We start from the raw sequence: 26,438 nt of genomic DNA, 5'->3' as shown, positions 1-26,438 counted from the left end.
AGGTACTTTCTGGAGGACTGATGGATGGGTATTTGAAAATACGCGTCCTTCAAGTCCACTGAAAGCATGAAATCGTTCCCCCTGATCGAGTCGAGCACTGAGCGTGCCGACTCCATCGTGAACCGCGTCGTGCGAACGAAGCGGTTCGCAGGGAGAGTCTATCACCGGACGCCAGCCCCCCGATGCCTTCTCCACTAGGAAGAGGCGGCTGTAAAAGCCCGGTGACTGGTCCTCCACGATTTCTACAGCTCGTTTTTCGCCAGCATGGTCTTGATCTCCTGTTGAAGAGCGTTGTCCTTGCTGATCCCCGGACATAGGTCTGTAGATGGACCGGTTTGGAGATGAGGGGGGGCCGAGACTCGAAGGGTAGCAGATATCCCTCCCGAAGGACGTCTACTATCCAGTTTCTCGGCGCCGTAGCGCTGCCAAGTCGCCCAATGGCTCGCTAGGCACCCCCCACTTCCGGCAGCAGGTGAGGGGGAACGCCGTCCCTAGCGTTTCCCTCCTCGTTTCGACTTCTTTCCAGCACCTCCTCGGGAAAGGAGGCTGGGAGGAGGGCTGGTTTGCGGCCTCCTCTAGCAGAAGTTGAAACAACAGGAGTCTTCACACGGGGTTTGGACGGTGCAACCGTCTTCGCCGCCGGGTGGAAGCGCTAGCCAAGCTCTTTGGTTTGGCCGCAGTTACTCGAGATTGCCAGAAAAACCTTCGAGACTGCCTGGTGGACTAAGCGGTCACTCTCGTCAGTGCGCCGCCGTTCCACCGCAGCGTCCACCATCTCTCCAGGAAAGAGAGCTGGAAGGAACTCCTAAGAGGTCCATTTCGTAGCCCGAGTGCCGCCTCACGCCCGGCCCCCTTGGTCACTCGGGTAAGGAACTGCGTCCCTACGTCGAAGAAACCAAGTTGGCCCACAGGTTAGCAGTCTGATGGGCGAGTAAGAGATTGCTCTTCCTCCAGACTGGCACAGTCTCCTGAAAGAAGCGTCGTCTTCGAGAGCAGAACTCCCAGAGCCGGCCGCTACTTTGGATATTGTGAGGGACACAAATCCAACCAGGAAACTGCCTGGAATGCTGCCATAGCGGTAGATTTCCAGGGCAAGTGCCTCCTGCTGCGAGAACCATAGGTTCTCCGACAGGAGCTGCTGCAGGGACACACCTGGAGTCAGCCTCGCTAACTCCGGGTTAACCTGTTTCGGCAGTATCGGGTCTTCCGAAGGCACGTAAAATCGCCTCTGTCGCTGTAGAGGAGGAGGAAGCAGCTTAGAGGACCGTCCGGATTTTTAGCGAGTCCTCCCAGTCCGGAGACGAGATTCTCCACCTGATCCAGGACCGAGTCCGCAAGCTCCGATCGTGGCAACCCCACATCATTTTGCTCCTCCCTCTTGGGACCCCAAAATGATTCGAGCCGGGACGTGGGCTCTGCCGGGACGTGGGCTCTGCCGTGGTAGCGGCGATCCTTCCGCAAGGTCATTATGCAGACGCATCAGCTTAATGACCTCTGCGAAGTTCCTCTGTATCGTCAGGAGTTACAGCGTCTTGTGGAGTAGGACCGTCCAGTCCCTCCAGCAAGAGCATATCCCTCGATACCTCCTTCCTTCAGAAGGAAGGAACAGCGACAGACCCCTGACGGTCGCCTCCAACTACTTGCGCGTACGTTCTGGTCGGTCCTAAGACCGTGCCTGAGCCGTACGGCGTCATAGCTGGGTCACGAGCGGCGCACCTCTCGTGATCGCTCCTCGGTACCATCGCTCCTGCCCCGGTATAAGCCCGAGGAGGTTGAAGGTACGGGAGAGGCAGACCTGACGCTCCCCCCTCGCTCGCTGGCCGGACCAGCGTGCGTGGAGGGCTGCTGCTGATCGTCAACCCGCGGTGACGGTCGGGCAGCAGGCCTAGCCTTGCCGCTCGCCTGGGGTGGGGCGATTGGCTCGGCTGAGAACGTCGAGACCGATCTCTAGCGTCAGGCGAGCTGCCGCTGGTCACCGTCTCCGCCCGGTCCCATCGGGAGCGGCGGACGGGTGACCTGCTAGGCTCTCTGTCGCGTCGAGACCGGCCAGCGTCCTCTCGGCGCGTCAAAACCGCTGGTACCAGCCGTGGGGACTCCTTCCTCGCCTCAACCCGTGGCCGGTCAGCGACCGTCACGTCAGCCCGAGCAGCCAGTTGATCGCTGCGAGAGCGTCCACTGGCCTGGCGAGAGTCGTGTGCACGACTCTCGCCAGTCTTCTGCTCCGCGCCGCTGTCTTGACGGCGAGCGAGCTCGGGCGTCAAAAACTTTGGCTGGACGGTCCTCTTTGGAAAGAGCGTCCACCTCGGTGCTTCTCGCGAACGAGAAGCGGCCGAGACGGAACCTGGTTTAGCGGCAGAACCGCTAGCACCAGGTTGAGGACGCACCAGCCGAGGCTGGTGCAACCTCTGGTCCCCGTCGACTTCTTCTTTGCAGAAGAAGCGACGGGCCCCGTTCCCGAAGGAACAGGAGGACCAGCAGAAGAGCTCCCCAGCTTCGCCTGAGCGAGCCGGGCCCTTAGAACGATCCCGAAGGAGTCTTCTTAGGGGGGGGAGGAGGCAACCTTCTTCTTCTTCGGCTGTTTAGCTTTAGAAGTCGAAGGGGAAGGAGAGGCAGCAGACGACGAAGAAGACGACGAAGACGACGACGACACTTCCTCTTCCTTCCTCTTCTTCTTCGCCAGGCTCCGCAGAACAGACGTCAGGTCTTCCATCCAGGAGGGAGCCGGGGCAGTTGCCGAAGCAACAGGGCCCGACTGCACCTGTCCGGAAAGACCTGAGACTGTGACAGCACCACCAACAGCAGGAACAACAGGAACAGGTCCGGGAACAGCAGGAACGGCAGGAACATCTGAAAGAGAATGTGCAGGCCCCTGATCTGAAAAGGAATGAGCGGCTGGGACAGCAACAGGTACGGCAGGCACGGCAGGTACCACAGGAGAGCCAGGCGTCCTGTCGGCAGTTACCGTCATCCTCGGCACTGGCGGCAGGTCCAGGGGGGTACTTTTTGGGCAGCGGAAGTCCGGGGTCGGCAATACAAAGAATCCAGGTGGTGGTGGCACCGTCCTCTTTGGCACGGCAGTAATGGGTTTTTGTATAGCAGCCGTGGGTGTCACCGACATTATATGTGGCGTATACACCAGATGCGGTGGCATCTCATATGCTGGTGTCGTTACTGTGGATGTAGTAGTGGTCACCGCACCATGAGTGACCACTGCCGACCCCGCCAACCGCTGAATCAACCCTTGGATGCTGGGCACTCCCTGCAGTCCCAGCGACTCCCACACCTGTTCCAGGTCATCCTTCGCTGATGGCACACCTGCGGAGCAAGAGTCGGGTTAGTTAGAGGGTTCCTCACGCCTGGGGGGAGAAGCACCCCCCCCCAGAGCGGACGGAAGACCCCGAGTACAGCTGTACGTCCGGGTAGCGGGCGCCCTCATCCACACTCGACGGATCGAGAGAGGAGAAGGACTCCGCTACCCCCCCCCGCAGGGGAAGGCGCGAAACGTGGGGGCTGGCCGGGGGGCAGGAAAGAGGACGAAGTGTCCGTTACCAAAGGAGTCACTGGACTTTCCGATGACTTCTTGGGCGGCCTAAGTCTCTTCCTGCCCTCGTACAGCACCCACTGCGCCTCGGACCCAATTCATACATATGACACAGGGCTCGTTGCGGGAGCACTCTCGCCCCCGACAACGAGTACAAACCTCGTGAGGGTCCACATCAACAAATGATCTAAAACCTCCACATCTACGCCCCTCCAGCCCGGGACACACTCTACGGGCGACTGGAGGGCGCGGTGATATCTCCATTTCTTCCTCACTCATTGCAAGATCAATAAAGAAATGTACAAGTACTTACAGTCACTCTGATTTATACAGAAAGAGAGGGCAAATACTCAAACTCAAAGCAAACGACAAAGCTGGCAGAGCGATGACAGAACACGTCCTTCCCACACACGGCCGAAAGCAAAAGTGATTTGTTTACCTCCCAGTCGCGCGGCGCAGCGACGATCGGACAAGCAGTTAACTTAACTTACCGTTCTCCCCTTGTTCGAAGCTTACGACCGTTCCAGCTGCCGCTACCTACTTCCTATTGTTAAAGGACCGAGGGTTTGTATTAACGTGGGGCATCGCTTATTCACGGATCAGTATTCACGGATCCAGTTAATCACGGGTGTTTTTTTCTTGGACGTTTCTCATGTTACATCACTGGTATGAATCGCTGCATCACGGGTTTGTTGTGTTGCGTATGCGATGTTTTTCGGTAGGCTAACCCTCGGCCATGGTCCGATAACTACCAACATTCATTTAAAGACTCATATAATGATATTAACTGACATAAAGGTAATAAAACCATTCTCACCTAATATATTATTGTCCTATCTTCGAAATAAATAGCCTATTCAAGGTTTATGTACGACGTTCATTGTAGGCTAAGCGTAGTTGCAGTGCGATAACCACCAACGTACACAAACATTCACATTATGATATTAATTGACTATAAAGGTAATAAAACCATTCTTACCATATATATTATAGTCATATCTTCATAATAAATAGCCTATTCGAAGAATAATTCCACATCATTGCACTCAACTTATCGTCGGAGTGGCCAGCCACAAAATGTAAGCATATACCTTTAAGTACGAAAATGGTTTATGTATACGGTTGCGTTCAAAGCGACATTTTTTTGTTTTGATAAACTTTTAGAAATTTTAATAGTGTGGTAGTGTAATTACAGTAGTAATAACATTAAGGCTAAAATTAATTCGAACTTCATTATTATTTTTGGCAGTATTCGTATATAACTTCTCTGAACAATGAAGTCATACAACGCTATTTGTCATAGATTATCGTAAGTATTGCTGTTTGTTATTGGCGACGAAGCGTAAACGAAATACATAAAAGCATTTTTTACTTATATATTATCGTCATATCTTCATAATAAAAAGGCTATTCGTGGAGTAATTCCATATCAGTGAAATCAATTTTATCTATGCGAGGCCAGCCAGCTGACAAAATGTACGTACGTATATGAAAATCAAATTATGGTAGCGTTCACAGCAAGATTATCTTTCGAAATTTTTATAGTACTATTCATGCTACGTAGTAATAATGTTTTTGGAATATACGTAACATTAATTTTCAATACAAAATATCATCGTTATTTTGGTAGTGAATAATAGTTTAGAATTATCATACATACACTGCATTGTTATGGGTTTGTGCCAGTGATAAACAACCAAAATAACGTTCTCCTTTAACCTGTTAAGCGTCCTCCCCGGATGAGCTCGCTGCTAACGTACCGTCACGCTTTTTTTTGTAATCAGCGATCATAGCACTGATGAATAGTTTTTTCAAAGTTAATATTGATTTTTATGTTTATTATTCTTACTGTAATTAAGTGTAGGAAATTCTCTCTCTCTCTCTCTCTCTCTCTCTCTCTCTCTCTCTCTCTCTCTCTCTCTCTCTCTCTCTCTCGGAGTCCAGTCACTCGGCAAAGAAAAATTCATCTTCACTCCAGCTATTGGAAGAAAAGTTTGTATCATCACTGGAGGATTCAGAACTAGAGCTCTCATCATCAAATAGGTTATCAATATCAGACTCCTCATCTAGTATTTGAATGATCTCACCTGAAGAAATACGCCTCCTCTTTGGGACATTCATTGTGAACGACGCGAAATCCAATTTGTCTCGATAAACGCCCGAAGCGTATTGAAAGAAAACCAACAGGGACAGGCAGTTTTTTAGCATAAGCGACCACCAGGAAAGAGTTGCCAGGCTGGAAATAAGTTCCCCTTCCCCTGGTGCTGAGAGTGTTACCAAATGATGTTCCTACACTTTCTATACGAGTAAACGTATTATTACGGGGCTGACGGCTTGACAAGCACAGTCAAAGTTTTGAACGTAATATCCCGTTGAAGGCGCTACCGAGTAGATCGCGGTAAACGTATTATTACGTGGGTGACGCTTAACAGGTTAAGTCAACGCGTTTAGGAAAAACATGACATAGAATCGACTTTGCGACTTCGTTCACTTTGATATTTTTAACGATACAATAACTATCATTTGTACTACTAAAACCATCTTCACGTAAGTAATTTTTTCGTAAGATATGTGTTGTTACAAAAGCTAGCTTATACATAAAAGGCTTTTATAATTTAAGTCACCATATACATATGTACCCAAACTCATTGTGGGGAAATTTACTACTGTTTCCTCGGATATTGAAATACTTTGGCATCATTCAAACACTTTAATAATATAATGCATAAATACTAGGCTATACATATTTACATCGTATACAAATGCTACTATACAGTTTATATACATAATTTTATATACAAAGTTAACAGTTATATACACATACTTTTATATACAAAATTAATCATATGAGTAGTGATCAGACGACAGCTGTGCACTGGACTACGTACGTACTATGTACTTGGAAGATAAAACAAACAAAAATTTTGTTGTTGTTAGTCGCCGGGATAGATTAACATTTTTCCAGAGATTAAAGAGCTGAATTTTGTTTTGAAGGTATGTCAACCGCGTTAGTAAATAGATATCATCTTCTAAGGAATTTTTTTCTCTTCTTTTTGAGGAAGAATCTTCAAGCCATTTTGCATTCAAGTAATGAGAAGGAATCATTCTATTCTTCATGAAATCAGTAAAAATACTTACACTAATAATAAAAACTAAAACTACGTACTGTATGCAAAACACATACATCATCGTTAGCTTCGTGTGTGTAAACGTTCATTCTAAGAAATTACAGAGTAGTATAACTAACACCTGATTGGTTGGTTGGTAGCCATGGAGATCTGTTATCCAATGACTGCCCTCTGCTTCTGTTCTATTTATAGACATACGCCATGGATGGCACTAGGTTTGAACGTTAACCATGTTCGTGATTTTCTGACTGCTGACGGCAAAAATAACTCAATAATTTTCTTTATATAATTATTCCCTTCGTGAAAACAATAATATAATATCGCGGTTGACATACCTTCAAAACAAAATTCAGCTTTTTAATCTCTGGAAAATGTAATCTATCCCGGCGACTAACAACAACAAAATTTGTGTTCGTTTTATCTTCCAAGTAGTACGTACGTAGTCCAGTGCAACAGCTGTCGTCTGATCACTATTCATATTATTAACTTTGTATATAAAAGTATGTGTATATAACTGTTAACTTTGTATAGTAAAAGTATGTGTATATAACTGTATGTAGTATTTGTATACGATGTAAATATGTATAGCCTAGTATTTATGCATTATATTATTAAAGTGTTTGAATGATGCTAAAGTATTTCAATATCCGAGGAAACAGTAGTAAAATTTCCCCACAATGAGTTTGGGTGCATATGTATATCTAAGATGACTTAAATTATAAAAGCCTTTTATGTATAAGCTAGCTTTTTGCAACAACACATATCTTACGAAAAATTACTTATGTGAAGATGGTTTTAGTAGTTCAAATGATAGTTATTGTATCGTTAAAAATATCAAAGTGAACGAAGTCGCAAAGTCGATTCTATGTCATGTTTTTTAAGCTTTAATTTAACGTATAGTGGTATGAAAAAACACCAGTGTGTCGTAGCGATGCGTCATCAATATAGTGGTATGAAAATACCACATGGTGTTGTAGCGATACGTAATCACAAAGTACAAATCCTTTTCCCGGACCATCCTCAGAATTTTACGACTCTTCAACTTCAAGATCGATATGGTAAAATATATTATATAGTCATACTTATTGTTAAAATTCACAAGTTGAACTGCAAAACATTATTATATTTTGATTGTTATGTACATATATTTTTTGTGTGTTTTACGGAATGTTTGTTTTGAAAATAATACCTATTAGTGAACATATGGTATTAATTGTCCACTATTTTATATAGGTGATCTTAATTATCTCACATTCATTTAAACAGTATTATATTAATATTTATTTAAATAAACTGTAATTAATAAATAACAATAATGAAAAACATAAAGGGAAAAAATGTTTTTGCTGCAGTAGTGGTGTTTGTTTGACCTCACATTTCCGAAATCTGAAAAATTCCAAAAACCGAAACATCGGAATGTGTGTGTACTGCACATTTTTTAAAACACGCACACAATGTCTACACATTTACTGCAAATTACAGTACGTACGTATTTATTCCTGAGAGAGAGAGAGAGAGAGAGAGAGAGAGAGAGAGAGAGAGAGAGAGAGGAGAGAGAGAGAGAGAGAGAGAATGATTAAGGACTCCAAGGCGTGTTATTTTTACAATTATTTTATTATCTTGGGATTTTTTTTTAATCTTGAGATTTTCTATTCAATTCTCGAGATTAATAAGAAAATTACCGTAAATTGACTAGCATCAGCACACATCTGAATGACTCGGCCATTAGCAGGCTAAACCACCAACCTTATGAACTTGCATGATACATGAGATACATGACAAAACACAAAACCACTGTTTATTTGTGAAAATTAGGGGGTTGCACGCGATAGGGAGATTGCACGTTATTCGAGTATATACGGTATGTGATTTTTTTTAGCCTTTTATGGAACAAAATCTAGCAAGAAATTGACATTCCAGTTGGCAACACTGGCCTACAAACGTTTGTTTGGTGTTGTTATGAAATGTGGTGTGGCGGCGCGTTCTTTAAATTGTACCCATATAAACGAGTTAATTATGTGGCATCCAAAAGCCCTGATTCTTTTACTCTTATGGGAAAGACGCCTAAAGGTCAGATGAAGGTTTTTACGTGGAATATACTAGTATTAACGTGTTGTGACGAAGGGAAGAGATGTTTCGCTGCATACTGTTGGTAGCATTATCGTTATTATATTACTGGATTGCACTGCAAAATCGTCGCCATCTTTTATCAACATAGATTGTTGGTGAGTACCCATATGATTTACATATTTTGATAGTTCTCTTACCACTCATCCTCTCTTCCTTGTCAAAAAAAAAAAGAGGCCCACCATGCGTATGTAGGCTTCTAGCTGTAATCCCTAGGCTAGTAGGCCTACATACCTATGTACAGTAGTACATATACTACATTTATTTTTAAGGCTAATTTTGTACAATAACTTTTAAAACTGTCTTGAATTTAGTTTTAGGTGATAGTTGAAAACATATTTGGTGTTTGAAACTAAAGTAGGCAGTTATAAACATTGGAATAGTGGTCTTGGGTGGGTTAACTATTAAAGTAGGCAGTTTTAAGCAATTTTTGAGGGGGTATCAGGATAACACGGGTATTTACTTATCACGGGGGGGTTCTAGGCCCTATCCCCCGTGGATAAACAAGGCCCCACTGTACGTATCGAACAAATTACAGATATTTCTAACGTAAGATAAAATCAAATGTTTCTAACGTTTTCGTACATCTGGCTGCCGAAAACCATAGAGGAACGAATACGGAAAAGTGCATAGAGGAACGACTACGTTTTTTTTTTTTTTTTTTGCTTTTTTGTTTTTGCTAGCACTTTTCATTAATTTCAGTCTTTATTTAGTATTTTTTGAATTCTTAAATAATCGTATGCCAGAAATAAATGTAACCTTAATGTTTTGCATGCTTTAATGTTTGCATGCTAAGAATGGCAAAATCATCGTTGCCACATTAGAGGAGGCTTCACACATACGCCGTTCCATTATTATAAACTGTTTTCCATGAATTCTAGTTGTCATAGTAATGCAATAATGGAATAAAATTGCTTTAATATTTATGTATATATACTTCCAATACATAGCCTAATTTCACCATTTCAACGTTTTGTTTTATAGTCTTATACCCAGTTTGGAGGGTCAATGTTCGTTACTAAAGAATCTGTAACCTCCTTAAGTCGTTCAGTTGACATAGTAAACCTGAGCCATATTTTTCACTCGCTGAAATGACGATATCCGGGTGAGGGGCAAGTGGGCCTATCCCTTTGCCCTACGTGATGTACCCATGTTCGTTATTACTAACTAATATAATATTATTTACCTGCAATATAAACTGTTGTGCATGAAAATTTTTTTAATATTTTTAAACTAAAATTAGAGCATACATAAACCACACAAATTGTCATAAAAATGAAACATAAATCAAGTGGCTATTATTGTTTAAACATGTCTTCGTGATGAAAATTAGCGCACGCACGGATTCCTTCCCAACCTCTCTCCAAAATATTTACCCAACACAAAACCAGCATTCACAAAGGGTCCCCCAACCATGTAGGGTATATAGGAGGTTAATAATTAACAATAAACAACACAACCTCATTCATCAGCAACACTATACGCTATGAGGAGACATGTCTGCCAAATTTTCAAAACAACTTTACACTTGTGTGACAGACCTTTGAATGGTTTTCGAGACAAACCCTGAGGCTATAATTATTGGATTATAGGGATTTTCATTTCCAGGTATTTTAATGTCCCTTCCTATTTCGTCTCTCGTTTTTTAAATTTTACATACCTATGTCCTGCTTAACTATTTTTCGAGCACTAGTAGATGCACCTACATTCATCATTACGACTGAATTAAAAACTTGAAAGTATTTAATTAATGCTATACAAGTATGAAATATATTTTCTTGTTCATTTTTCGAATTACGATAAAAGAAACAGAGAGAGAGAGAGAGAGAGAGAGAGAGAGAGAGAGAGTTGAGTGGATCAGTGTATAAATATATCGGTCAATGGGCAGGTAACAACCGAGTGAATCGTTAGATATATCCACCAATGTAAACTACTATTATTAGATAGATAGATGGAAAAATCATAGAAAATAAGTTTAAACTGCAACAACTTTCAGAGAGAGAAGGGAAGGTGAAGGAAGGAAGAAGGACAGGGGTGGCGGTGGAGGTGGGGGGAGAGGGTAGGTGGAGCTGTTTACTGGTGTGTTCCTATCCATTTCTGGATAATGGAGTTTTGGTCTATTAGTACAAGGACAAGTGTAGTTATTCTTTACGATTAGTGATTCACGATACCCTTATAAATTACGGCACTGGGGGTAATGCACTAAAGAAAAATCTCGTTCTGTACGAGTGTTCGTTACAGAAATAGGTATTGCCCAAAAACGTGCTTGCACTGTCTCTGAAACCCATAGTAGACATGCTGCTTAGTTGTCAATCAGTTTTTATAACCAAGTATTTTTTACAACCTAGCTATTGAATAAATTTTTTTCTCAGTCAAAACATATGCCCCTCAATGCTAACTTTCCTCTTTTAACGACTTTCTGGTCATTGCAAATTCGGCCCCATAATTTCTTATGGTGCGAAAACAGACAGAGGCCCATGGACCGAAAACGATTGCGTCACACTACGGCGATAATCCAGCATTAAAATGACAATTTGTCTAAAATTGCATTTTTCCTAACTATACAACCTGAGGTCCTTTTTACAATAGGAAGGTACTAGCGGCAGCTGGATAGGTCGTAAGCTTTCGAACAAGGGGTTCGGTAGTTAACTGCTTGTCCGACAGGCGCGCTCGCAAGCGCGACTGGGAGGTAAACAAATCACTTTTGCTTTTGGCCCAAGCAAAAACTGCAGAGTGAGGGGTGGCATGAGGTGGGGCTATGTGTAAAAGGACCTCAGGTTTGTATAGTTAGGAAAAATGCAATTTTAGACAAATTGTCATTTGTTCCGACACGGCATACAAACCTTCGGTCCGCTTTTACAATAGGAAGACTCACTTCTTTGGGTGGGTTGGAAATCCTGAGTCTTTGTGAACAGACTGGTGTTCGCCCAACCTTGGAAGCCTCCCTGGTCGTAAGAGCGAGGGAGGGATCCAAGCCTCTGTCCGATTGATCGGGGTGTGCACCGCAGGATCAATGGTCAGACCTCTGGACCGAGTACTAAGAGAGAGGCAAGCGTATCTCTTCGTACCAGCAATGTAAGAACTTGTTCCTGTACAGGAGCAAAGTTAAAGTCATGGTTTTGACTCTTGTAGGCATCCACTTCCCCCCCCCGTAGAAGGAAGTGGTGGATATTCTGCTCCCATCCCTCGTGAAAGGGATAGGATGGGGCTCTGTCATATAGCTCACCGGCATCTCGTCCTTATCCAGCAGGGTGATGACCGTATCCCTCTACCCACAGGTAGAGGGGAAGAAAAAGATAGAAAGAGAAGCCAGTCACTTTCTCATCACTATCTATTCATACAGTCACACCAGGACTCGATGCTGTTCAGCCTGCTAGGGTCTGGGTTAGCTAGACGACGTGTTGAGCAGCCACCACGGGTCCTAAGGAAACCGATCCAAGGACCTATGGGCAATATCCAAGAGGTATAAGGAAGTTGCCGGTGGTCTGGTTGTACCAGACCCCCGCCTTCCATACCTGCGCCACGGAGAAGTTCTTACGAAACGCCAACGAGGGGCCAATACTTCTGACTTCGTGAGTTTCTCGGACGGGGACGTTACGGGATGTCGTCACTACCATCAGCCTCCTACGCCCTCCTGAAGACCTCACGCAGCCAGGACGAAAGAGTGTTCTTGATACTTCTTTCTTGTTGACCCCTTTGCTAACGGAGAGGCGTCGACACTCAGGCCCGAGGTGTCGAGTTCTCTTCAGATAGCGCCGTAGCGTCCTCCCAGGACAAAGCAGCATCTCATCCACATCATTATCTGCATGACGCTCCCGTACTCTCTTCGCCGATGCCAGGTCCAGCAAGACGAGGGTCATTTGAGTTCCCTGGGTTGGCAAGACCTTTGGAAGCTGCTCCTAAGCAAGGAGATCTCGAACGAGTTCGAGATGTCCAATCCCGTCAGTTTCAGGAGGAGCGACAAGGCGGCTCTGTATCCTTGACTGTGGGAACTTAGAGGAGCTTCCTCGGCGAAGAAAAAACGAGGAAATCCGCTACCTCCTGCTGAAGATTGGCTCTGAGAAGAGATAGGCCCCGTCTACAACACCAACCACCGAAGACGGCCGACTTCCCCTGGTACACAGCTGCAGAGGACTGACGGACGTTTCCAGCCATCTCTGTTGCTGCGCTACGAAAAAAGCTTCTCGTACGCAGAGAACAGGGTGGATAACAGCCAGCCGTTGAAGACGTAGGGACTGGACTGCTCGGTGGTACCGCTCGACGTGTGGCTGGCCGAGAAGGTTGTGCCAATGGGGAACTCTCTCGGTTCTCTTGCGAGAAGAGCCAGCAGGTCCGGATACCAAATGGCCTGTGGCCATTTGGAAGCCATCAGTATCATCCTGAGATTCGGGATGACCAGTGCTCGACTGATCACCTTGCGAATCAGGCTGAACGGGGGAAAGGCATAGGCGAAGAGGTTGTCCCACGGGTGTTGAAGAGCGTCCTTCGCTTGCAGCTGCCCATGGATCCGGCACGGCCGAGAAGAACACCTGGAGCTTCCTGATGTGCCGGATGGCGAACAGATCCTCGACTGGTCGCCCCCACAGGTCGAAGAGCCTTTCCGCCACGTCCTGGTGTAGAGACCATTCGGTCCTTATCACCTGATCCCGACGGCTGAGCGTGTCTGCTACTACATTCCTTCCCTGGAATGTAGCGTGCCGACAGCTCTATTGAGTGTGCCTCGGCCCACTCGTGCACCTGCCGAGTCAACTGATACAACGGGAGAGACACTAGGCCCCCCCACCCCCCCCTGTTTGTTGACGTAAGCCACCACCGTGGTGTTGTCGTACATCAACACCACTGAGTGTCCCATCAAGCGGTCCTGGAACTCTTGGAGAGCAAGGAACGCTGCCTTTAGTTCCAGTACATTGATGTGAAGGTGCTTGTCGTTCTCGTACCACACTCCTGAAGTCCGCAACTCTTCCAGGTGTGCACCCCATCCCTCGGTCGATGCGTCTGAGAGCAGCTGCATGTCCGGGGGGAGAGTGCCCGGAGGCACTCCTCTTAAGGGGTTCCTGTCGTCCAGTCACCTGGCTAGGTCCTGCCTCACCTCCTGTGTCAGTGACCATGGAAGGCTTGGGGGATCCGTCGCCTGTGACCAACTCTCCTTTGGTCTCCCTGAAGAGACCGCAGGTGAAGACGCCCGTTAGGGACTGGCTTCCCGAGTGACGACAGGTGTCCGATCACGACTTGCCATTGCTGAGCTACCTGTTCCTGCCGAGACAGGAACTGGTTGGCTGCCTCCCTGAATCTGCTACCGTGTCGATCAGCATACCCAGGTACTTCATCCTCTGCTTGTGCTCGAGATCGGACTTTTCGAAGTTCAGAACGATCCCCAGATCGCGACAGAACTCGAGCAGTCGTCCCTGTCCTGTAGCAACTGCGAGCGGGAGCTCGCCAGGACTAACCAATCGTCGAGATACCTCATCAGACGTATCCCGTGCGAATGGGCCCAAGCAGACACCAGAGTGAACACTCGCGTGAACACCTGTGGGGCGGTTGAGAGACCGAAGCAACGTGGCCTGAACTGGTACACCGTCCCGTCGAGGATGAAGCGGAGGTACTTTCTGGAGGACTGATGAATGGGTATTTGTAGATCCGCATCCTTCAAGTCCACTGAAAGCATGAAATCGTTCTCCCTGATAGAGTCGAGCACTGAGCGTGCCGTCTCCATCGTGAACCGGGTCTGGCGAACCAACCGGTTCGGGGAAGAGAGATCTATCACTGGGCGCCAGCCTGTTGTAGACTTTTCCACCAGGAAGAGTCGGCTGTAAAGCCCGGTGACTGATCCGTACCGATTTCTACAGTTCTCTTGCTCAGCATGGTCTTGATCTCCTGTCTCAATGCTACGTCCTTCGATGCCCTGGAACGTACGCCTGCTGTTGGACCGGGTCCCAATGGCTGGCCAGGCACTCCCCCACTTCCGGCAGCAGGTGAGGGGGAATGCCGTCCTTCCATTGTGAACGTCGTCTGGTTGGGGCTGATCGAGACCTGACAGGAGAGAGCGATACCGCTACCCGACTCATTCCAGTCCTCGTCGAGGTCGAAACCTCAGAGGACCGAAGGGATATATAAATACGATGTCCGAAGACACTAGAAACGCCTCTGTCGCAGTAGAGGAGGTGAAGGAGCTTGTTCGACCGTCCAGAACCGAGAGAGCCTCCTTGTCCGGAGACGAGAGACTACCTGGCTCAACCCAGTCGGCAAGCTCCGATCGCGGCAGACCCACCGTCGATTTGGATTCCCTCTCGGGCCCCAAAACGACTCGAGCCGAGACGTGGCTCTGCTGGTGGGAGCGGCGATCCTTCCCCGAGGTCATTGTGCTGACGAATCAGCGCCGTAACCTCGGCAAAGTTCCTCTGGATCTCGGAAGTCACAGCATCTTGCAGAGTGGGGACCGTTAAGCCCTTCGAACAAGAGCATATTCCGAGAACCTTCCTCCTAAGAAGGGGGAACAGCGACAGCCCTCTCGGTCTTCCCCATCCACTTGCGCATACGTCCTGGCCGGTCCAAGAACCGTGCCTGGCACGTAGGGCGTCGTGGTGGGATCATGAGGGGCGCACCCCTCACGATCACTCCTCAATACCTCGCTCCTCCCGGTGTAACCCGAGGAGGTTGAAGGTACGGGAGAGGCAGACCTGACGCTCCCTCGTCGCTCGCTGGCAGGACCAGCAGGCTTGGAGGGCTGCAGGCGATCGTCAACCGCGGTGACGATCGAGCTGCAGGCCTGGTCGAACCGTCTCGCTGTGGAGAACGGCTGGACTGAGCACAGCGGCACTGATCTCGAGTGTCAGAAGAGCTGGTGCTGGTTGCCGTACCCGATCGCTCTCTGTGAGAGCGACGGTCAGGCGACCTGCAGGCTCCACTGTCGCAGTGAGACCGGAGGTGCTTGTCCTCACGGCACGTCACGTCGCTGGTTCCAGCCGTGGCTGGCACCGCGAACGGGAGGACCTCTTCCCAGCCTCAGCCCGTGTCGGTCGTGACCGTCACGTCCCCGTGGGTAGCCAGCTGTTCACCGCCGCGAAAGTGAGAGCTGGTCTGGTGAGAGTCGCATGAGCGGCTGTCACCAGTCTTCCGCCCCGTGCCGTGAACCTGACGCTGAGCGGACTCAGAGGTCTGGTTCCTGGCTGCACGGTCGCTGGTAGGCGACCGTACACTCAGTACCTCCCGCGAACGGGAGGCCGAGACGGACCCTGATGCAGTGGCAGAACCACTGACACCAGGCGAGGAAGTACCGGTGTTAGCCGGTACCCTCTGGTCCCCGTAGTCTTCCTCCTTGCGGAAGAAGAGACGGGCCCCCGCTCCCGAAGGAGCAGGAGGACCAGCGGAAGGAACCCTCCCGTCCCACCGAGGTGAGACGGGTCCCGAGAAGCTCCCGAGGAAGCTTCTTAGGAGGGAGGAGGCGACCTTCTTCTTCTCGGCTGTAAAGCCTTAGAAGTCGAAGGGGAAGAGGCGGGGCGGCCGACGACGATGAAGAAGATGAAGACGACGACCACGACACCTTCCTCCTCTTCTTCGTCAGCTTCCTCAGGACAGACGTAAGATCTGCTATCCAGGGCGGAGCCGGGGCTGCTGTAGCCGAAGCCACAGGGCCCGGACGCACCTGTACAGACAGACCAAAGTCTGGGGTAGTACCACCACGAACAGGGACGACATCAGCAGGTATGGGCATCTCAGGAACAGCAGGCACGGCCAGCACATGATCGGTAGGACAGCCAGCGCAGCAACGGCAGGAACAGCCAGCGCAGCAACGGCAGGGACAGCCAGCGCAGTAACTGCATGGACAGTCAGCCCAGAATCGGCAGGAAGGTACGGCAGGCAGCACCGGAAAACACAGAAGTGGAGCAGCAGCCAGCAACATCCTGGTACCGGCGGCAGGTCCAGGGGCGAGTTCTAGGGCAGCGGAAGTGTGGTCGCTGCAGCGCGGCAACCACGAGCGGGCGGCGGCACGCCCCCCTCTCGGTACGGCGAACGGCACTTCACAGCGGCTGTAGGCAAGACTGTTACCACGTGAGGCGAGTACACCAGGTGAGGAGGGACGTCGTCACCTGGTTGCGTGGTCACCACTCCATGGGTGACCGCAGTAGGCCCAGACATAGAACCGCAGCCCCTGGACACCAGCACGCTCTGCAATTGGAAGGACGCCCATACCTCACCAAGGTCCACTCTCGTGGCAGTAGCACCTGCGGAAATAATAGTAGTAGCGATTAATGGGGGGAAATCCCCTCGTGCGGGGGTTTGATCCCTCCCGAACGAGTGGAAGAGAACCCCTAATAAATTGTAAACATCGGGCACCGAGCGCCCTCGCGCTCGACGGATCGGGCGAGGAGAAGAACGCCGATAACCTCCCCCCCCCCCTAAGGGGAAGAGCCATCTGTGGGAACTGAGCGGGGGGGGGGAGGGGGGGGGGGGGGGGGTCTCGTTCCCCACCCCCGCACAGTACCCATGTACCCAACAACAAAATAAGAGCCCTAGAGCAATCGTGCCATCGGCACGAATACAAGGCATAAGGATCAATTCCCTGACTGAGCGGAACTTGAACCAAATAATATTGATGCCAATCAATAATAAGGAACAAAATGAAAATGCATCTTGCAAACGATTCACTTCACAAAGAATAAGGAAGGCTCGGATCGAGCGCATTCGCGCCCTCGGCACCGAGCGCAAGGGTGAAAGGTTTCATTCCTTACCTTTATGGATCAAGGTTTCTGGAAACCTTGATCCATAATGAATTGATGCAATCAAGAAATATATGAAAATGAAAAGACTACTGCGCTTGCGATTTCACTTCATACAAAAAAAAAAAAGGGGAAGGATCAATTCCCGTGAATAGCGGAACATTGATCCCAGTCAACAATGCAATCTCAATAAAAAAATGAAAATGAAAAAGAACTGCACTTGCGATTTCACTTCATTCAAAAATAAAAAGGGGGAAGGATCAATCTCCGGGTAAGCTCGGAAACTGATCCAAAATGAGTATTGCTACAATAAAAAATAATATATGAAAATGAAAAAGAATACTGTACTTGCGATTCCACTTTCATACTGAATAAGTTTCCGTGTCGAGCGCATTCGTTCGGCAACGGGCATACAGGTCAAAAAATATAAATGAAAAGAGCACTTACTTACGATTTTCATCTACACATTTCCAACCCAATAATATACGCTCGGAGCGAGCGCTCCCGCCCTCGGCACCGAGCATACCCAATCCGAGGATCATTCTGGGAAAATGAATTCCCGCAATTACGCCCTTCAGTCCCGGCACTCGGGTAATCGGAGGCGTTGTGAACCAAGATCCTTTAATTCACAATTGAATTCAATGAAATGATTGTACTTACAATTCAGTTTCACTAGATACATAGAAAAAGAAAAACACAATCATGCGAAAGCAAACGACGATGAAGCGGGCAGAGAGCGATGATACACGTCCACACGCCAGCAGGCCGAAAGCAAAAGTGATTTGTTTACCTCCCAGTCGCGCGCGCCGGGCCTGCGGACAAGCAGTTAACTACCGAACCCCTTGTTCGAAAGCTTACGACCTATCCAGCTGCCGCTAGTACCTTCCTATTGTAAAAGGACCGAAGGTTTGTATGCCGTGTCGGAACAAACATCTTCATATATCCAAAAAGTAAATAATAAAGATATATATGCGCATTACGATTATAACAATTACATGTATAGCTGATAACAATCTGCATGAATAACTGGTAAACTGTTCTGCAATGACAGTTGAGTATAGCAATTATTTACAATAGGTACGAAAGTCAAGATGTCGTGACGTCATAATACAGAACTTGAAAGAACGTTCTAATTCAGAAAAATAATTACTTAAATTTGAGTCAGAGTCGAGTTACTTTTTCAATAACGAATATTTTCAAATTAATCATCATAAATATGTAAAATATTGATGTTTTACTACTTATTTAAAAATTAGCCAAGAGCACGCTTCTCGTCATCTTCTACCCAAACAGCTGTTTACGCCTGGCTTGTTGTTGATGAGAAATCGTGTTTCGATTGTTGTGATAAAAGTGCTCCAGCGTCTGTGGGTACAAGTGGTGTGCGGATTTATCACAGGAAATGGTTAGTTTATTGACACAAGCTACTCCGTAAACATCGAGATGGCGTCAATCTTCTAAATACCTCGAGTTGTAAGTAAAAATGTTGAACGCGTTTTGGTGAGATTTGCACTACGTTTGAGACCGTTTTCAGTACCCTCTGTTTAAATCTTAAAATTTGGCCTTAATTTCTAACTTTGGAGAAAATACTTACTTCGAAAGGAGAGTAGAGGTCTTTAGCTCCGTTTCTCACCAACAACAAGTCGCGACTGATGCCCATCTCGGGTGTCAGGACGCGTTATAATGTACTTTTTCGGAGGGTGGCTTGCATTGATGGTAGGTGGCCTGCTTGGCCTGCTGTGATGTTCTACCCTAGTACTTCGAAAGGAGAGTAAAGGTCTCGAGCTGTTCCTCTCACCACCAACAATTCATGACTGATGACCATCTCCGGTGTCAGAACGTGTTGAAGTACTTTTTCGGAGGGGGGGCCACAAACGCGGTAGTCAGTAGGTCGGCCAGTCCAGTCGGTTGTTTACCCTGGTAGAGGTCTCGAGCTCTTGCTCTCACCACCAACAACTCGTGACTGGTGCCCATCTCCAGTGTCAGGACATGTTAAAGTACGTTTTCGGAGGGTGGATCCACACGCTGTGGAAACTGGTTTTTGTGTTCTTCCGCCGATTTCGGTCGGCGATCGAGTGGGGCCGCCAATCTGTACTAAGTGCTCCACTGGATCCGCTACTCCAGTCGGTTGTTCCCCCTACTGTTGTTGTTATGGAACTTACTTTGTCGTTACAGGCGACTCCGTCAGCGTTGCAAAGAGTTCTGAAATCCTTTTGGCCTTCTGCTCTAAAACGTCTGGTTCACGTCTGGTCAGGGGGATTCCGCCACGATTAGAGGCGGAGGCTGATGCTGAGGCCGCAGCGGTCGACATGGCTAGCTAGGCCTGCCGTAAGCTTCAAAAGGTCTGCACTTTAAACCTTAGGCTAGAAATTTCTGGGGCCAATATCATTAAGTGCAGTAGCTACTGTAGCTTGCCAACTGACACGTGATATTAACAACTTGAGATGTGTTTCTCTGATCCTGTAACAAACTACCGTTCGGAGCGGTGGCGGGTGATGTATGTAAACAAAGTTTGTCTTTGGTTACGTAGTCAGTGTTGCCATATCCGAATAGCAAAATTATGCTAGGGTTATGAAAAAATTATGCTAGATTGAGCAATTTTATTCAAGAAAAAAATCTTAACTATGCTAACTTTATGCCAAAGGAAATTATATATATATATATATATATATATATATATATATATATATATATATATATATACATATATAATCCTGTAAAATATTATAGATATAAGTACTTCATTCACTTACTGTGAAACATAGAACTTAAATCTGCTGTATACCTATAAGTGTATATTCAAACAATATACCTCGAAATAAGGAAATATAACTTTAATTAATATTGCAGCTGTATGTTTACAACACAATATAATTGAGGAAACATAATTAATGCTCTTCTAAAATAAACCAACACTTAGAAAATTACTGTAGCCTATTCACTTAAAAATATCCTAATTCAGCGACAATTATATTATTATATTAAAAACAAGTATAATATTTTTTTCGAATATTAAATTTAATGATATATGTGAGATCTATGAAACTTAAATCATTTTCCCTTCTATTCTCCATATCTACATGTGAAAAAATCTCAAACTAAAATCTTTCCTTCGATTCTCTATATTTCTAAATGAAAACAAAATCTCAAGATCAGTAGCTCACGTTACTTCTCTTCAACTTCATATATATCTTTGTTCAAAACTTTGATCATCGCATTTGATAAGGTTATAATTTGAGCATTCCCTTTTGTCCTTGATGGCCTATCCACTTATTATCTCATTTGTGAGTTATCTGTGAGTAAGCCTAATTCTTCTATCTGTATTTTCACAAACGACAAAATTTTTTCACAATCTGCATTTGACACTGGAATTGTCACCAAAGCCTGTCTTGAGGGGGGAAGAAAATTTATAATTTCTACAGTTTAATTTATTTTTCTATTGACTTTCACTCAAATTTCAATGTAACGTTATTTTATAAATTTTGCTAGAATCATGCCAATTGTTTCAGAATTGTGCGGCCATTTCAAGGCCTGCGGTGCATAGGTTTTCTTAAATATCTTTTTAAATATCAACTGTATCTTCTTGAAATTTTGGCCCAACATGTTTTAGACCTTCCGCTGATGTATGGCAATATAACTAAGTATCTAAAATTATTAATAATGGCACTTTACTCATTAACATTTCCAATTTTCTTTGCATTTGACTGGGACTTTCGGACACCCTGTTAACAAAATATGAAAGAAAATGTATCGTACTACGATTATGACATATAGTGTTTTACATTTTTAAATTACTTTATGGGTTATTCTTTTATGTATCCAAACTAGTTTATGCAATAAAGTTTATTTGTGTTTCATTATTTTGGGAGATTATTATGACCTCTTGGTTTATTTAGAATATATATATACTGGAAAATATACCCTCTGAAAATTAGAGGGGCAGTAGTTACAAGCTGTTCAGGTGTGTTTATATCGTCGCCCGGCTTCCACCCACCCATCCTGAACTCAATGCCATCGAGCAGGTATGCGCGCATATGAAGCTATGTGTACGTTCATCGTTACGGCATTTCACCAGGGCAGACCTAAAGGCCAGATTGGAGGAAGCAAGGCTTGCTGTCACTAAACAGGTGTGGGAAGGAGCTGTCCAACGAAGTCAAGCTTTCAAGAACGAATACTGGCTTACTGACAATGTCGGGGATTGCATAGATCCAATCGTTGTCAACGTCGCCAGTGATGGCGAAGACGATCTGTTTTTAGACAGTGATGGGGAGTGAGCTGAAATATCCTTATCTGTGTGTATATATAGTCCTGTAATTAATAAGTTTTTATATATTTATACACCAGTTTTTTACTTAGTATATCTATGCTGTTTTCATGGTGACTGCAAAAATTTACTTCAAAATCTGTAAAATTTCTGTATATATTGTACATACTTTATTGAATATATATAGTGAAATAATGTATATAGAGATCTTACTTTTAAATAAACTATGATCTGTTTTTTTTATTCCATATTTATATCTCCAATGATAACCTAAAGTTGCCAATACCACACCATTCTCATGGAAATAGATAATTAAGAAGGGTACATGATAAATAAAAACATACAAATGGCTTTATGAAAAGTAATCAGTAATAAATGGTAGTTCGAGTACATTTTAAAACGTAAAAAAAAACACATGGTAGTACACTATTCCATTCATAAGTATCAGGCAGAGTAAGAAAGAGAGGAGTGGGCTGGGCTTCTTTCCTAACTCTTTGGCTAAGCCAACGACAGGTGTTCGTATATTTACAACTAATACTGAGGAAATTGAAAATTTTCTAAGAAAAGTGCCTTAATTATTAATTCAGGTTACTTAATTATATTGCCATATATTAGCGGAAGGTGTAAAACATGTTGTGCCAAATTTTCAGGAAGATACAGTTGATATTTAAAAAGATATTTAAGAAAACCTATGCATCACAGGGCTTGAAATGGTCCCGAAATTTGCTCAAATTATGCTAAAAGGACAAAATTATGCTAGATCTGGCATCACTGTAGCAGATTAATCTGAGGCTGAGATTGATTTCTACAGATTTTTTTAATGTCTCGGATTCTCAGATTTTTCCATTAAAATGGGCCAAAGCATACAGATTTTTATGAATATATTTACAATTTCAATAAAAGTCCTAAAAATGTGTAAAATGAACCAAATCCACTTTTTTTTTAAGCAAAAATAATCCACAAACTTCTACAATATTCATTTATTGTGTGTACGATAATTAAAGCAACATTGCCAACAGTATTTTGTTTTATTACAGTATCCATATGTTGTAAACTAGTTACCTGGGGCCCATGCTAAGATCATTTATGAAGTAGAATAAGAGTTATGTAATAACAGTTCCTGCAGCTGACCGGCTGAATACTTGTGCTTGCCAACTTCACCTGCCACATGGATCACTGTCAAACTGTCACTGGCACTGGGCATCAAGGTTTAACTTTCAACAACCATCTGCTGCTCCCGTCTCTGCAGACAATAGTTGCCATGCAATAATAAAAAAAAAATATTTGCTGAATCTTGAGAATAAATGAGAGGCAGAGCTGAACCATGCCAGGGTGAAACTGGTTTGTGTAACTTTGTGAATGTTTGTGGAAGTAACTAGGCTACTGAAGACAAGTTGATGCAATTACAAGCAAGATGGTAGGTTACCTACTGAAATTGTCGTTGAGTGGCTGAGCAGGGTTAAATTTGTAATCTATGCCTGAATAATTGGGGGAGATTAAAAATGGATGAGAGAAATAATTGCTTAGGGGTAAAGATTATTAATTTTGCCTAGCTTCATGTACCACAAGAGTATATACGGCCATTTATTTTTCTTTAACTTCTAACTTCTCGCGTAACCATTTGGTGATGTAAAAGCTTTGCTCAGCAATCTACATTCTCTTCCCTTGGCAACCTTGCCAGCTGTTTCAGTCATTTTCTTTGTACCTTCCCCTGTATATATAATTAATAATCTTACTGCCCTGTATTTTTCAAAGTCATCCATGCCACCCTCACCTTGCACAAATTAAAAAATAGTACCCAACACCACATCCTGGTCATTTCTCACTTGAGCTCCATTTTTTTAAACACTTCTACATTTCTTCATGTCTTTTAAATTATTAATATAATTATATTTTATATTAATGCTCTATACTCCTCTTCTCAGAATAAATTTCACAGGTGCGAGAGGTACGATACAGTTTGTTATGTTTACTGTGTGTACGGGGTACGATTTGACCAATGTAGCTTCTGCTGGACCATTTTCAAATACTGATGCAAGGACGTATTTAGATTCCATTATTAACTATAGGCGACTTTGTCATTTGTATTAGCAAGCTGTCTTCGACAAAAGAAAAGAAATTCAGAGCACCTTACATTCAAGAGAAGAAGGTATTGTAAGTCGTCCTGTTCTCGTAAAATCTTGGCTGTAGGCAGATACGTAGTCTATGTAGCCTATCATACGTAGCCTCTGCCTTTGGATGGGCTAATTTTATTAACCCACTCACACACATCTTTTAAAATTATGTCTTTTATTAACGGTCTTTACTGTGACCGTATTTACATTGAGACTAACCAATTGATCTAGGCCTACTAGGTATAATAGGCTATCTGCTCCATAGTGCACCTCACGTTTACACTATAGGAATGACTAAGGTTCTTCACAGAGTCCCTTCAGCCCCTAACTGCCACCTTTTTCATTCATTTCCTATGTCCATTCATATTCTCTTCCATCTTGCTATCCACTCTCTCCTAACAATTATTTCATAGTGAGACTCAAAGGTCTTCCTTCCAGTTAGTACATCCCAGCCTTTGGGCCTACCTAGTAGTAAATTGTTGATTCCAGTACATTCCAAAATAATATATCAAGAGTTGCATCACAAGATTGGGTTCTGGCAATGGAGCTTAGGTATGCTTATTTACATCTCCACAATTACTAACCCTATGATCCAGCATAAGAGTGAAATCTGTTATATATTTCAAAATTGTAAGAAAATGTCACATGTAGCCAAATTTCAGATAAAACTCTTACGAAACATTTCCAAATCTTTCGTTCACACATCGCTGAAGCATTTAACCAAAACGAAGTCGTCATCAAACCTCAGTTCAAATGTAAAAAAAAAAAAAAAAAAAAAAAAAAACCTGTCATAAGAATAATAATATAGTTCAAAGCAAGTATAAAATTTGAAACAGTCCTATTTGATTGCTTTTACACCCCACCGCAGAAAAAAATGTAAAAATGTATATACAAAAGTAGAATGCGCCAACCGATATCGACGTGTGAGGGGAGCATGTGTGACGCACCATTAGTGTCGGTGTAACAACAAACACCTTGTACCTATAGTATATAGTAGGTCTACAATGAGTAGCGGCAATTAAGCAATTAAATTATCTTGAACACATTTCCCAGATATGTGTTAGAGGAATAGTTGGATTTTCATACATAATTATTTGTCACATTTTCTTAAATACAAAAATGATGGCATACTAGCAAATATTCGCCTATGCAATTCTTTTGTCGAAGCCAAGTTTTGTTCCTAGACCTAGGAGTTAGATTTCTTTACTTTACACATAACATTCACATCTTTCTATTAACAATTTCTGGCCAGAAAGCAAATGGACTATACGGTTTCTTACTGGGGTCCCCGCCCCGCCCCGTTTTGAGGTGTGGGCGTGTTTCAGATGGGATAATCAAACATTTTCCAACGAAAAAAAAAAAAAAAAAAAAAAAAAAAAAAAAAAAAAAAAGAGTTCAGATTCAAGTGAAAAACACTCGCAGAAAACCAATATTTCACCTCTTTTGAGATATATTGATTATTGATGAAAACTATAAAGAACTTCCCTCCGACGTTCAGTTGTAAACACAAAGGAATAGACTTTTCTAACAAATCATTGAGAAATGACTTCACGTGAAGGCCAGAAAAAATGCACGATAAGGCTCTTAACGCACGCACGAACCAACATTATTACGTAATTGTCCTTGGAAAAAAGTATTAAAGGGCACATGACGTTATACTGCACGTGCACAGCGTTACGTCACTCGGTACAAACGGAAAGACGATTCAATAGCTATATGTTATCCTGCTGTTAGACAACTTGAAACAAGACTACTTTCAAATTTAGAAGAAAACACAAAAATTTTTTCCAAGTTTCAAAGTTTGATACTGATCTGTTGTCAACAAGTCCATGTACTGTGGTGTGGTGAAGTCCGATATAGGTAAGGAGACATGGTGTATACCCCCGGACTCTTACAGATGCCACCACCATTATTCATTTTAAAGGAGTCTGGGCTATAATGAAGAGTGATTCGTTTTCTTTGAATGCGAAAACGGACCATTTTGTTCAACAAAGAAATTTTTCTTTTGATTTAATGGGACACTAAAAAGAATTTTTAATTCGCTTCGATTATCCTCGTCGTGCAGGATCGTTCTCTGTAATTCGAACATTAAACATTTTAAGAAAACTGTGATACAAATAATATGCCAGGTTTGATTTTTTTCTAATTATGAAAATTTGGGTAGAATTGTTATTTTTGAATCTCGAATCGAATAACAACGTAAAACAGTTTTGTAGTGTGATTTGGCTGATTTTAACAACACTTTAACGGTGAAAATGCTTAATCAACACAGCAGATAAAACCTATCCTTTTCACTTTCTCATTTATTTCCTTTTATCCTCTTTTGTCTTTCCTTCCTCCTCGTACTTCTTTCCTTTTCCCTTCATTGACCTCTTTAGATTCCTCATCAGTTCCTCCTTCTTGCTCTTCTTATTACTCCATCTTCCCCCCCTCTTCATCATTCTTATACCTCACCTTACATTTCCTCGTTCTCATCCACTGCCTGCTTGTTTTCCTCTCCCCTTTCTTTCTTCCCTCCCACACTTACAAGATACGTAGGCCTAGTATCGC

The 26,438-nt window shown here is 44.4% G+C and overlaps 1 protein-coding gene across 1 annotated transcript in view; it reads right to left on the bottom strand.

Moving 5' to 3' along the window:
* LOC135196527 (zinc finger C3HC-type protein 1-like) overlaps positions 1–20,045 on the bottom strand; it is a 200,191-nt gene extending 180,146 nt beyond the window's left edge. The window contains 1 exon segment of the mRNA XM_064223375.1: positions 19,673–20,045. Within this exon segment, the coding sequence (XP_064079445.1) occupies positions 19,673–19,821 (149 nt within the window). The 5' untranslated portion in view covers positions 19,822–20,045.
* Between the last annotated feature and the right edge of the window lie 6,393 nt (positions 20,046–26,438).

Source organism: Macrobrachium nipponense, chromosome 18, assembly GCF_015104395.2.
Source record: "Macrobrachium nipponense isolate FS-2020 chromosome 18, ASM1510439v2, whole genome shotgun sequence".
Classification (NCBI taxonomy): Eukaryota; Metazoa; Arthropoda; class Malacostraca; order Decapoda; family Palaemonidae; genus Macrobrachium; species Macrobrachium nipponense.
The sequence above is the reverse complement of the archived record's forward strand: the minus strand, read 5'-3'. Positions and strand labels throughout refer to the sequence as shown.